The 14,125-nt window shown below is 42.0% G+C and overlaps 1 protein-coding gene across 1 annotated transcript in view; it reads left to right on the top strand.

The window, feature by feature from the left end:
• The window catches only part of hmcn2 (hemicentin 2), a 117,316-nt gene that overhangs the window by 90,991 nt on the left and 12,200 nt on the right, over positions 1-14,125 (top strand). The window contains exons 57-70 of the mRNA XM_067413505.1: positions 3,287-3,451; positions 3,562-3,669; positions 3,780-3,914; positions 5,783-5,917; positions 6,033-6,302; positions 7,059-7,249; positions 7,343-7,556; positions 7,640-7,774; positions 7,950-8,140; positions 8,969-9,050; positions 9,228-9,398; positions 11,848-12,000; positions 12,640-12,777; positions 12,918-13,039. Coding sequence (XP_067269606.1) covers positions 3,287-3,451; positions 3,562-3,669; positions 3,780-3,914; positions 5,783-5,917; positions 6,033-6,302; positions 7,059-7,249; positions 7,343-7,556; positions 7,640-7,774; positions 7,950-8,140; positions 8,969-9,050; positions 9,228-9,398; positions 11,848-12,000; positions 12,640-12,777; positions 12,918-13,039 — 2,210 coding nt within the window. The remainder of the gene's footprint in view (positions 1-3,286; positions 3,452-3,561; positions 3,670-3,779; positions 3,915-5,782; positions 5,918-6,032; positions 6,303-7,058; positions 7,250-7,342; positions 7,557-7,639; positions 7,775-7,949; positions 8,141-8,968; positions 9,051-9,227; positions 9,399-11,847; positions 12,001-12,639; positions 12,778-12,917; positions 13,040-14,125) is intronic.

Below are 14,125 nucleotides of genomic sequence, written 5' to 3'. Positions count from 1 at the left end.
TCCCTGTCTGGCGGAGGGATACACAATATAGCCTCCTTTACCCTCAGGGAGCACACTTCCTGTTCCCTACCTGCCACTGGGCTGGGCACACCACTATTCAGGCCACACCGATGAACCCCGGTGGTGGAACGCTGAACTGCAGTCTCTACCCTTTGCCCAAGGTACACAGGGCCCCAGCAGATATATTCGGGAGCATAACCATGCGCCGAGATATTCTACTAGGGGAACCAGCCTCTCAAGGCTGGTCTCTGGTACCCACCAAACCTCCTGCCCGACCCCCTGAAGCGGCCACCCGGCAGGGCTTAGTCGGGGAGGATTTTCGGTGTGCGAACACGTTCGCTGCCCAGCCGAGGTCTCCCTAGAGGCGGCTAGAGTAGCATGTGTTCGCAGGAAGTCAATGTGGCCCGAGCGTCATAGACGGCGGATCGCAGCATCGACTTCCAGAAAACTCCACAGAGGAGGCGACCTCGATCGCTCCTCTGGAGAGGGGGCTGGCCAGCAGGCCACTGGGCTGGGCACACCACTATCCAGGCCACACCGATGAACCCCGGTGGTGGAACACTGAACTGCAGTCTGCACCCTTTGCCCATGGTACACAGGGCCCAACAGATATATTCAGGAGCATAATGACTATGCGCTGATATATTCTACTAGGGGAACCAGCCTCTCAAGGCTGGTCTCTGGTACCCACCGAGCCTCCTGCCCGACCCCCTGAAGCGGCCACCCGGCAGGGCTTAGTCGGGGAGGATTTTCGGTGTGCGAACGCGTTTGCTGCCCAGCTGCAGTCTTTCTAGAGGCGGCTAGAGCAGCATGCGTTCGCTGGAAGCCAATGTGGCCCGAGCGTCGTAGACGGCGGATCGCAGCATCGACTTCCAGAAGACTCCACAGAGGAGGCGATCTCGAACGCTCCCCGGGAGCAACACAATTTGGATGATAGGCTGAAATACCTAACTCCTCAAAGTTAGATAAATCCCATTTAATTGCACAGAATTAAATGCCACCAAAAACACCCAAATAGTGAACACAACTGGGATGATAGGCTGATAATCTAACTACTCAAAGTTAGATAAATCCCATTTAATTCCTCAGAAATAAATGCCACCATAATCACCCATCACGTGAACATGCTGAATGATAGGCTGAATAGACATATCTAACTCCTCAAAGTCAGATAATGTTTAATTTAAATTCCTCAGAATTAAATGCAGCCCTATAATCACCAGACCATACTGTTTAAATATGTATTCAACTACTCGTCATCTACACGCTGCCTCAGCAACGCGAGATTCGAATCGTTCCCAACATATTTGGCTTTCATGAAAGCCACAGGCGCGAGGCTGAAACACTCGAAAACGCACGTTTCTGTACGCTACGAGACATTTCTCAACGACCACAGCCAGCACCCTCAGGGGCTGACTGCAAGCCTCGCTAAACAGTATCACATGTACACATATAGCGTGTGTTCACTTCTGTTGCAGACCCTTAATGCACGCGCTGCCTCGGCAACGCGCGAGATCGAGCCTGCATTATAAGGTGGCGGGCTCTCGTTTGCTTCACTCCGTCGACGCTGAGCACATCTAATTCCTCGGAATCAGATCGCTCAAGCATCTGGTTCTCCCTCCCGGGGAAGAGCCGCATCGCGGGCTTCCGCACGGGAACGGAGAACACCGGGTTACTACAGGCAGCCCCCTCGGGGACTGCCTGAGCACCTTATTTTATGAGTGAAGCAGTGTGTATGGTGTTTTAACGTCACCCGCCTCGATGCTGAGCACATCTAATTCCTCAGAATCAGACAGCTCAAGCATCGGACCCTCCAACCCGGGGGAAGATGCCGCCAAGCGGGCTTCCACACGGGGAGGAAGATCGTCGGAACTGTCAGGGGAGAATTGGGAAAGTGCCGCGGCAGTCCCGAAACCCTCTGACAAGTCCCGCTGTGAGCCCCATGATCTGCGACGCCGAGCCGCCTCAGCGACCGCGGGTCCAGAACCACGGGGCTCACGAGGCTGGCCGGTCTCATCGAACACGGCCAGCCGAGAGCGGAGCAGTCTGAGTGTCAGCAGCTCGCAGTGTTCACAGGCGGCTCCCTCGAGAGCCGCCCGAGCGTGCTGAACACCCAGACACTGCACACATAACAGGTGTGTATCCGATCCCGAGATGTAACGGGGACACGGATGCACACACTGCCTAAATGCACTCCTTCTCTCTTCCATACTTTTTAAATAAATCTTTCACACACACACTCGCAACTGGACAGACAACAGTAAATAGACAGACCAAACAGAGAGCGCTATGCTGAAGAGCAATAACTGCCGCCATTATGCGCCGGCCCCCCTTTTATACTTCCGGGTACGCCGTCACAATGACGTCATCACGCACGACCAATCGGATTGGACTAGTGTTTATTCAGGCTTCAGATTCGCTGATGCTTAGGGAGCATCCCCAAAGCGTTTCGACGCAGTGGGAAGTTCCCTCGATAAGGGAACTAGGTAGCTGCTGGAAGGTGTTAGTGAGGCCAGCAGGGGGTGCTCAACCTGTGTGGGTCCAAATTCCCCAGTATAGTGATGGGGTCACTATACTTTCAAAGAGCACTGTCCTTCGGGTGAGACGTTAAACTGCGGTCCTGACTCTATCAGGTCCAAAAAAAAATCCCAGGATGTCCTTCGGATAAAGAGTAGAGGTCTAACCCTGGCATCCTGAACAAATTTGACCATTATTGCCTCCTAATAATCCCTATATACGATTCATCATGCTGTCTCCTCTCCACCAATCAGCTAGTGTCTGGTGGGCGTTCTGGCTCAATATGGCTAACGTCGCATCATCCAGGTGGATGCTGCACATTGGTGGTAGTTGAGGAGATTCCCCCCTTATGTAAAGTGCTTTGAGTACCCAGAAAAGTGGTATATAAATGTAACAAATAAAAAGTATTAATTACTAACATTAACAATAATTACAAAATACAGTAACACATGTATTGCTCATGGTTAGTTTATGTTAGTTAATGCATTAACTAATGTTAACCTAATGAAACCTTATTGTTAAAGTGTTCCCATGAACTCTTGCAAAAATGTTGAGAAATTTTGCTGGGCAGTGTTGCAGAGCGATGCTCCTTGTGTACTTTCCCATTGAGAATGGGCAATACATTTCTATATGGATACTTTAGATCAATTGTGGGCCCTGCATCTCACCTGGTTTGCTCCTTGGTGACATCATTGCTCAAAAAGTTGCCTTGTGTATTCTTACATATACAGTATGTCTGTGCATATTCATGGACTGCTTTTTTTTCTAGTTCCTCCTGTAATTAAAGATGACGTCAGCAGTGTTACGGCTGTTAAAATGTCCCCTGTCGTGTTGCCATGTCATGCCATGGGGCGTCCAGAGCCTATCATTAGCTGGAACAAGAACTGGATGCAGCTGGGCGCTCGGGGGGGCAGTTACCGTGTGCTGCCCACAGGTGAATCTCAGTCAAAATTACAACATAATCTTCACTCTAAAGCTATAACTGATATTTCTAACCCTATACGTGTATTAGTTTGTAATTGTAGTTGTTTCATTCTGATGTAGGTGCACTGGAGATCTTGGCTGCAACACCCAGTCATGCTGGCAAATATACCTGTTCTGCCCGCAATTCAGTTGGAGTGGCTTACAAACACGTTACTCTTACTGTGCAAGGTTAGATCCAAGTATTAGTGATATTATGCTAAAGTCATCCGATGAATAAAAAGCACACTTAGTATATGCAATTACCAAAATATATATTTTGATTGGGTTTGTATTCGTAGAACCCCCAGAGATCAGGCCCATGGCAGAAGAAGTCCAGGTGGTGTTACATCACTCGGTAGTTCTGCCCTGTGAAGTACAAGGTTTCCCACGACCCACCATTACGTGGCAACGAGAAGGCATTCCTGTGGCAACAGGTTAGTTTGATTGAGTAGCCTAATAATTAAAACTGGATTAGTGACAGGTTTGACATCAAGATTACAGATTTTATCTAAAACATGAGACTAACTTGTCAGTTGCATGGCTGACAGTTACATTTCACACTGTCTGTAAACTCTTGTGTGACCAAGGCAAAGACTGACGCATTTGTATTATATTCCAAAAAGCTCTGTTATCAGCCCCACGGTGTAAAATGAAACTATATCTGTACCAGTTGGGCCAGTTCAGCACAGAATGGAACGGTTAAACAATGAGAACATTTTGGTCCGACGGTGGACAAATGGCTAAAATTTACCATGTACACTACTATTCAATGGTTTGGGGTCAGTAGATTTAAAAAAGAAAAATGATTAAAAAATATATATAAAAAAGTGTTTTATGCTCCCCAGGGCTGCATTTATTTGATAATAATACAGTAAAGATATTAATGCTGGAAAATACTATTACATTTTTTACATATTTACATATTACATATTTTTTTAAATGTAATTTATTCCTTTAATAGAAAGCTATTTTCAGCAGCCATTACTTAATTCTTCAGTGTCAAATGATCACAAGCTGGTTTTGTGCTCAAGAAACGTTTCTATTGTTAGAAATGTTGAAAATGTTGGTTTGGTTTCCATATTTTCTTTTTTTTTTTTTTTGGAAGTGGTGATAATTTTTTTAAAGATTCTTTTCAAAATAGAAAGTTCAGAAGAACTGCATTTTTTAAATGATCATTTTTTTATTCACCATTAACCGTTGCCGGGTAAAACTCTATAGGTCAAAAAAGAAGCCATATCTAAACGTGCTCCAGAAGCGCAGGCGTTTTTTCTGGGCCATGGCTCATTTAAAATGGACTGTGCCAAAGAGTTTGAAGTTGTTATTATTATTTTTGAAAAACTGGGACACCATGTCATCCGGACTAAAGAGTACAAGGACAACCCAAGTTGTTATCAACGCTCAGTTCAGAAGCCTGCATCTCTGATGGTTTGGGGATGCATGAGTGTGTGTGCCATGGGCAGCTTACACATCTGGAAAGGCAATCAATGCTCCCATCCAGACATCATCTCTTTCAGAAAAGACCTTGCATTTTCCAACATGAAAATGCCAGACCACATACTGCATTAATTTCAAAATCATGGCTGCATAGATGAAGGATCCAGGTACTGGAATGGCCAGCCTGCAGTCTAGATCTTTCACCCATAGAAAACATTTGGCGCATCATAAAGAGGAAGATGCGACAAAGAAGACCTAAGACAGTTGAGCTACTAGAAGCCTGTAATAGACAAGAATGGGACAACATTCCTATTCCTAAACTTGAGCAACTTGTCTCCGTAGTCCCCAGTCTTTTGCAGACTGTTACAAAAAGAAAGGGGATGCGACACAGTGGTAAACATGGCCTTGTCCTAACTTCTTTGAGATGTGTTGATGCCATGAAATTTAAAATCAACTTATTTTTCCCTTAAAATTATACATTTTCTCAGTTTAAACATTTGATATGTCATCTATAGTATGTTGTATTCTAAATAAAATATAGAAATTAGTCACTTCCACATAATTGCATTCTGTTTTTATTCAAATTTGTAGTGTCCTAACTTTTTTGGAATCGGGTTTGTAAGAATAGAGCTAATACTTTTTAGTTTTTTTTATACATTCAGTCTTTAAAAGTGAACACAAAAGGACATTATCAATGGCGTTATAAAACTGGAAATAGTATTGGCCATTAGCAGAAAGTCTAATGCAATATTCTATCATTACAAGAAATAAAAGTATGATTCATAGTAATAGTAGAAGATGATAATAATAAAAGATCAGTTGATAAACAAATGATTAAGCATGATATTTTATTGTTGATATTTTTCAGGTCACAGACTGATGGTGCTCTCCAATGGAGCATTGAAGTTCTCACGGGTTACTCTTGGAGATGCCGGCATGTATCAGTGTTTAGCACAGAATGAAGCAGGAACAGCTATGGGAAGGACCCACCTCATTTTACAAGGTACATCATGTTTATTGGAGGAAGTCTACATTTTTTTACTTCAAACTAAAGATTCAGTTAATGCAATATTACAATGTGACTTTGAGTAATGATTATCTCATTGTTTCGGTGACAGTTCCTCCAGTGTTGTCCGTGCCTCGTCTGGAGTACACAACAGTTATTGGCCAGCCGGTCAGTCTGTATTGTGCTGCGGATGGTCAGCCAAAGCCAGAAGTGACGTGGCACAGGGAGCGTAGGCCCTTGGTGGAAGGTACACACCTGAGATTGTTCTCCAATGGCACCCTGCACATCACTGCCACGCAACGCAGCGATGCAGGAATCTACACATGCTCAGCCAAAAACAACATTGGTAGAGCCAGCCATGACATCAGACTCATTCTGCAAAGTGAGTTCCACATAATACCTAAAGAATCACTGTATGTGAAATCTTTGTATCATATGAAGTCCATGACATGTCTCTGTTTTTCTGTTGCCTCTAATGCACTTTATACTAACAAGATACATTTACTTTAGGAGCTAAATTGCAAAGCAAATATACCTTGAACTAACTTTTTTCTCAACTGCATATTATCATATTTTGGCATGTTATCTTTTTGTATATATAATACGAATATACAGTATATCTATTAATATTTTAAATTAATATTTATAAAACATTAATATTATTTATAAAAACAAAATTAACAAAAAATGTATATGAAACATGAAATAATCTGACAATTCCTACACATTTTATGAATCTGTAATCTTTTCATACTTTCCATTTAAAACTTCCTATCCTAAACACCCCAATTATTATTTGGAATAAGTCTAAGAAAATGTTTTATGCTTTTTGTTTTATGTTTGTGAATGTGGGTTTTTATTACATGACAATGAAATATACACTATATTACAATAATATTTAATTATTTCATATTTTAATATAATATTAAAATAATATATAGGCATTTTATTGGAAAATAAGGCAAAACATATTTTGATATGAATATGCTTAAATATATTATGCCTTTTCAACATATTAATGATTTATTGTTGGAATTAGGGGTTGGAGTTGTACCTTTGATTGTTGTACCAAAAATACCTATGAAAGACTTTAAAATACATTTTTAGTTCATAGATATCTTTGTGCTTCTCCACTTAGCCCCACCGCAGATTTCTGTTGGTCAGTCAGAGATGTCCGTCATCCAGGGATTTCAAGCTCTTCTGCCGTGTGCAGCACAGGGTCTTCCAGAGCCCAGGGTGAGCTGGGAGAAACAGGGACTCCCTGTGCAAAACCTGCCTGGCAAATTCACTTTGCTGAGGTCAGGAGAACTGATTATTGAAAGAGCAGAGGTCAGTGTATGTTTTTCATGAGGTAAAAAATGACCAGCATGCCCATTTAAAATAATCCTTGTATGAAGTCATGATGTTACGATCTATTTGCAGCCTGGTGATACAGGTCTGTTCACCTGTGTGGCCACCAACACTGCTGGAACAGCTCGACGGGACATTCGCCTGTCTGTCAACATGAGACCTGCTTTTAAAGAGTTACCTGGTGATGTGACGGTGAATAAAGGTCAAAGTCTCACCCTATCCTGCCATGCTCAGGGAACTCCAACCCCTGCCATAACGTGGACTGCCAACAACAGGCCCTATCCAGGTATAGGGTGTGAGTCTGAATTCTCTTCTTTCCTTTGAATTTTTTTTCTAACATCACAAGCATGCTCTCATATTTGCCTACAGGAGCAAGTGTTGATGAATCTGGCAGAAGTTCAGTGATTATTGACAATGTCACTGTAAGTGATGGTGGCACATACGTCTGCATTGCAGAGAACACTGTTGGATCAATACGGGCTCTATCATTTGTGCGTGTCAGAGGTATGCATCATTAACCATAATGTGTGGAAAAGCAATTCAAGTTTGAGTAGAGTTTGATTGCATCTAGAATAGATGATGCTTTCTGTCTGTTCAATATAATATGTTATATTAACTTTTTCTAATTTAAAGGACTAGCCACTGTTTGACAGTTTAAGCATACACTCTGTTCCTACAGAACCTCCCATGCTGAGAGGGGAAGCCCACACGTCCCAGACTGTAGTTCAGGGTAAAGCAGCCATGCTGGACTGTGCTGTCAGCGGGGACCCTGTCCCTTCCCTGCGCTGGCACAAAGATGGCCAGCCCTTACTCGGCTCTCTGCGGTTTCATCCCCTCCGTAATGGCTCTCTGGCTCTTTACAGTGCCACGGTAACCATTTCTTATCTGTGTTAACACTAGCTTTATTTAGTTCTTCTGGTACATTTACAGTACATTGCATTTCATTATGTTAAGGCTATGTGTAAAAAAAAAAAAGCATTTTTAGCCAGCTGAAAAGGCCAGGTGCTTTTCAGAAATGCAGAGAGCGATTCTGCACTACAGCATTTTTTTTCCAGTTGAGACACATTGGATTCTATGATATGGAATATCCATGAAGTTTTACTAGTATCTGTTTTCACAGATAGTTTGTTTCTGAATATAATGTTTATACAGTGTAAAGTATTTGCTCTGGCCGTTGTTTTTAATTGTATTGTTCCATTGTAGTGCTTGTTGTTATAGTCTGGTGCTGTTGCTCAAGTAGGAAATGGCAGTTGGTCGCTGTGGAATTTGTTCTATCCGTCCTCCTCTGTGATTGGACAGCAGGGTAAAAGTGACAAGGATTAACTCTGCGTTTTACCCAAAGTTTTACCCAACATTTTTCAACTCTGTTCAGAAAAAAAAAAAACGGCCAGCACTCAGTGTGAAATTAACACTCAACACCTTGTTACATTGTTGCCATTTTGTTGGTGCTCCCACTGAAAACGGTTGGAAAAATAGGCTACTTTTAGAAAGAAAATGCTTTTAATGGATAGCCTATTGCATTCTTCCAAAGCAAATTACAAAAGAGGAGCAAAACCAGTCCCGTCAACCATGTTGGTAAAATGTTAAAATGCTTGAATAATATTTTTTTCAAGGTGTCAAATGCTTATTGATCAGCTCACCACTGCAAATTCTGATAATAGAAAATGCATGTGAGAGATTAATTTGTGTGTATTACAGATTGGAGATTCAGGAGAGTACAGATGTGTTGCTGAAAGTGAGGCAGGTACTGCAGAAAGAACAATATCTCTGAAAGTTCAAGGTAAATGATTTTTACTAAAGCCTATGTCATGTGAGTGTGTGTGTGTGTATATATACGTTATATATATATATATATATATATATATATATATATATATATATATATATATATATATATATATATATATAATATGTCTTTATTTTTTAGAGTAATTCCTATTCTGTACTGTTTTTGCAGTCCCAGGAGGCTACTCAAACTGGGAGGAGTGGGGCCCGTGTAGTGTCACCTGTGGACAAGGCATCCAGGAACGAATCAGATTTTGTAACAACCCACCACCAGCCAATGGCGGCCCATTATGTGAGGGTCCAAACGTGGATTCCAGAAAATGTCAGGCCTCACTGTGTCCAGGTGCATCTCTGTTTATAAAATAATAATAAACTATTTATTTTAAATCCTCATAGAGTGCTGCAGGTACGATGTATTTTTGGTAAGCCAAAACCCAGAAACGATTTAGTATTTTAGCACTTACGGTTTCATTGTCCTGAATTCTTTGGGTTTTTGGTTAAATGCCTTAAATAAGGTCCCTGTTACACAAGCTCAGAATATTTTCACATTTCATTCTACGACATAAAATGCATCGGTAATACCCCACTTGTGATTTCAAAGGCGGTTAAAGGGTTACTTCACCACTTTTTCATATTAAACTATGTTATTCCCTTAACTAAAACGAGTTGTTACATACCTCTCTCGTCTCAGTGCGTGCACTTAATCTCTCTGACAGGCAGTGATGATCTGATAGCATTTAGCTTAGCCCACTAAGCCCAGTTCATTCACTATGGAACCAAACAGAGATCAAGTTAGAAGTACCAAACACCTCCATCTTTTCCCTATTTAAATACAGTCCTGTTCTTCGCGATTTCATCTTTCAAACTTTAGTTAGTGTAAAATGTTGCTGTTGGAGCATAAATAATACCTGTAAAATTATAAAGCTCAAAGTTCAATGCCAAGTGAGATATTTTATTGAACAGAAGTTCCCTTTCAAAGCCTACAGTGAACGGTCGGTTTGGACTACAGCAGGAAGTGCAGGGGTGTAATGATGTCACTAGAACCGTTTGTTGACTAACCCTCGGTCCACAAGAACACGCAAAAAAGGGGGCGTGGTCTTGTTGCTCTCCCACGTGGAGAAGAGCGCGCATTTAGCGCTTGCATCTCCCCGTTATGGTAAGAGGCGGGACCTTTCCGGGCAAAGTGCACTAAGCTGCTGTCCAATCACAACACGGGAAGCGCTGGCCCAATCAGAACTCGTTACGTGTTTCTGAAGGAGGGACTTCATAGAACAAGGAAATCATCAGGCCGTATTTAGGACAGAGAAGACAGCGCTGTACAGATAAGTAAACTGTGTGAAAAATACTGTTTTTTTTTACACGCGAAACATGAACTCATGTTATATTGCACACTGTAAACATAATCAACGCGCAATTACGTAGATTCCCAGACTCTGGGTGCTTCTCAATATCCATCCTCGCTTCCTCGCTCCTCCGTCCTCCATCCTATGACCCGGAAACCGATGGAGCTCAGCCATCTTGTAGGAGATCTCAATTCTCTAATTGCACCGTGAGGAGGCGAGGATGGAGGAGTGAGGAGGCTTCCTAAGGAGTCATGAGCGAGGATACACTGGAGTATCCTTTGCGGAAGTGTTTTATCGACTAAACGTGATGCATGCATTAATTCTCCTCCCCCTTCATATCGTGCCACAGTTTATTCATCATCATTATTATGTTAACATGTACAAATAATTCAAACATGAATTATATCAAAGCACAAGAAAATGAACGGAACAAATATAAACTAATACTATACAATGAATAAAAAGCAGCTAATAACTGGAATTCGTTGTTAATAATAACTGGTAATATGAATTAAAATATGGACAAATGTGGTATTTTGTGGAGGCTGAAGCTCACAATATAAATAGTTATCTCTAATGTTGAATCCCGACTAAATCCAGCACTGCAGAGTCATCATTAATTGACGCCGCTTTGAAGTGACGTTAAAAGGAGCGAGGATATATAATTTCACTTCCTCCGTCCTCGCGTCCTTCCCTCGCATCCTGAAGGGGCGGAGCTAAGGAGCAAGGTAAGGAAGCTAGGAAAGGAAACGAGGACGCACAAATAAGAATTGGGAAGCACCCTCTATTGTCTCCTGTGACAACTTTTGTTCAGATTTCGTACAGCTAATTAAAAGAATAAACAACAAAGGACAACAACAAATCCTTGTGTTTTGGTCAACCCGATCTCACGGCAATTCGTACATATTCGCACATACGAGGTGGCTAATTTTTGCTAAATCGAATGTATTTGATGAGCTGCCAAATTCTTATGAATTCATATAAATGACCTACCACAAACCCCACCCCTAAACCTACCCGTCACTGGGGTTTAGTCAAAACGTACAAATTTGTGTGAGTGAAATCATACAAATTCGTAATAATTAGCCACCTTGAAAAAATATGTACAATATTGGCTGTGAGATGGCGTGATTGGCACAAGATGGTGGTTTTGGTATAATGCAGCACATTTTTAATCACTTGTATTTGTGAACTTTCATCGTAACCTGTCCCAGAACGATCACGTGTTAGGTGAGTGGTGGCAAGTAGGTTTTTTTTTTTTTAGTGATCCAGTCACAAAAGCAACCAAAGTACAGTTAATACTATTTTAAAAGCACTCACTGTATCATATGCCGCTACTCATCGTAACTTTAGCAAATTGAAAAACTCACCATTTAAGTGTACAATTGGCCTCAGATCCTCTGTGACTACAAGAACCCTGACTCACTGTCTTTCTTCTCTGTCTGGTAGGGGAGTCTCCGCGACGTGCACGGGGCAGTTTGATAGGTATGGTTAATGAGAAGGAATTTGGAGTGGCATTTCTGGAGGCCAATATTACAGAGAATGCTGCGGAGGGCACCAGCACCCTGGAGGCCCACGTGGAGAACATTCCTCCAAGTGTTGGTGAGTGAACTTTAAATATGGATATTTTCTTACACAAACCTACTGATTCTCTTCAGAAGGCCTTTATTAACCCCCTGGAGCTGTGTAGAATACATTTATGATGGATGGATGCACTTCTTTAAACTTTCCAAATCAATGGACCCCATCACTGCCATTATAAAGCTTTTAAACGTCAAGATATTTATTAATATAACTCTGATTGTGTTCATCAGAAAGAGGAAAGTCATATACTTCATTAAAAAAAGGTGTGTGATTTTTAGCGGCATCTAGTGAGGTTGTGAATTGCAACCATCCAAAGATCACAATCCCTTTCAAAGCACTTAGAGAAGCTATGGTGGTCGCCTGAGACTGCAGAGAGTGACTAGCGCTCTGTAGAGCAGTTAGGGCTACTGTAGAAACACAACGGCGCAAAATGGCGACTTCATTGTAAGGGGACCCATGTATGTAGATAGAAATGACTCATTCTAAGGTAATAAAAACATTACAGTACATTATGTAAGGTCTTTATACACCACTGAAAACATAGTTATGTATATTATATTGCATTTATGTCAATAGATCCTCATACATACTACACATTGCACCTTTAAGAACTGGGTTTAATTGAAACCTATTAATTGAAATCTTCCTGCATTACAGGTCCTCTGTTGCGAGTACTGGTGTCTGTATGTGCCCCAATTTACTGGACGACTGTGTATCAGTCAGCGGAGACCCAGAACGGCTTCTCCCTCACTGAAGGGCAGTTCAGACAGGAATCTCAACTGGAGTTTGACTCAGGTTACAGCTTTCTATACATGCGACTTTGAAGAGCCCAATTAATATATCTGTAGTTGTAAACTGCGGGACATGAAATGCTGCTGAGGGGACTGCATTTTGGATTCTACCCACTGAATGTGTCTTCTGCCTTGGAATGACAGGAGAGGTCTTAAAGCTGACTCATGTGGCCAGAGGTCTGGATGCAGAGGGGACTCTGTTAGTGGACATTGTTATCAACGGCTTTGTTCCTCCTATGCTTTTGACTTCCAATCTCAATCTACAGGTTAGTTTCTCAAACACATGGGTTTTATGACTTTATTTAGGTGCAATACTGTTAAAAATGCTGGGGTTGGTAAGAGTTTTAAGAGTTTTACTTGTGCATTAATTTTACTTAGTCAGGTGTATGTGTGGGTTTGTTCCTTCTAAAATCTATAATGACCTCTTTGGTTTTCCCTACATTGAGGGACAGATTGTTTCCGTGGCACCCCATGATCAAATTACTCATGCCTATAGGGAGTTTCGTTGTTGCGTTCGATGAGTCCTAAAACAGTAGTATCATCTTCAACTTTCACAATACTGTTAGTGGGATGTTTTGCAATACAATCATAGGTATACAGACTATATAATAAAGGACTGAGACAGCACCCTTGAGGTGCTCCGGTGTTTAACGCTACAGAGACTGAGTATGTAGTGCCAAATCTACCTGTCTGGGGGCGGCCTGTTAGGAAATCCTGTATCCACCTGCAGATGGAATTGCAGAGGCCCAGGTATCTTAACAGCTTAGGTATTAAAATAGGTCTAATAGTATTGAAGGCACACAACAAATTGCATCCTGACATAGGCATCCCTGCCCTCTAGATGTTGGAGCACATTATGTATAGGGATACGGCATAATCCACAGCTCTATTTGATCTATATGCAAATTGTAGTGGATCAACGGAAACAGGAATGCTGTTGTCATATGCTTTCACAAGCTGTTCAAAACACTTCATAATTACAGAAATCAAGGCTACAGGTCTAAAATCATTAATTCAGGTGGCAGTCATTTTCTTAAGCACAGGAATTATGGTTGATTTTTTTAAAACAATTTTTTTTTGATGAATTGTAAAATTTTAAGAAATAGCATTTATCCATCCATCCATTATCCATCCATTATCATCCGCTTATCCAGAGCCGGGTCGCGGGGGCAACAGTCTAAGCAGAGACGCTCAGACTTCCTTCTCTCTAGCCTCTTCCTCCAGCTCCTCCAGGGGAACCCCGAGAAGTTCCCAGGCCAGTCGGGAGACATAATCCCTCCAGTGTGTCCTGGGTCTTCCCCGGGGCCTCCTCCTGGTGGGACGTGCCCGGAGCACCTCCCTGGGAAGGCGCC

This window comes from Pseudorasbora parva, chromosome 13 (assembly GCF_024679245.1).
Source record: "Pseudorasbora parva isolate DD20220531a chromosome 13, ASM2467924v1, whole genome shotgun sequence".
NCBI lineage: Eukaryota > Metazoa > Chordata > Actinopteri > Cypriniformes > Gobionidae > Pseudorasbora > Pseudorasbora parva.
This window is presented reverse-complemented; position numbering and strand designations above follow the sequence as displayed.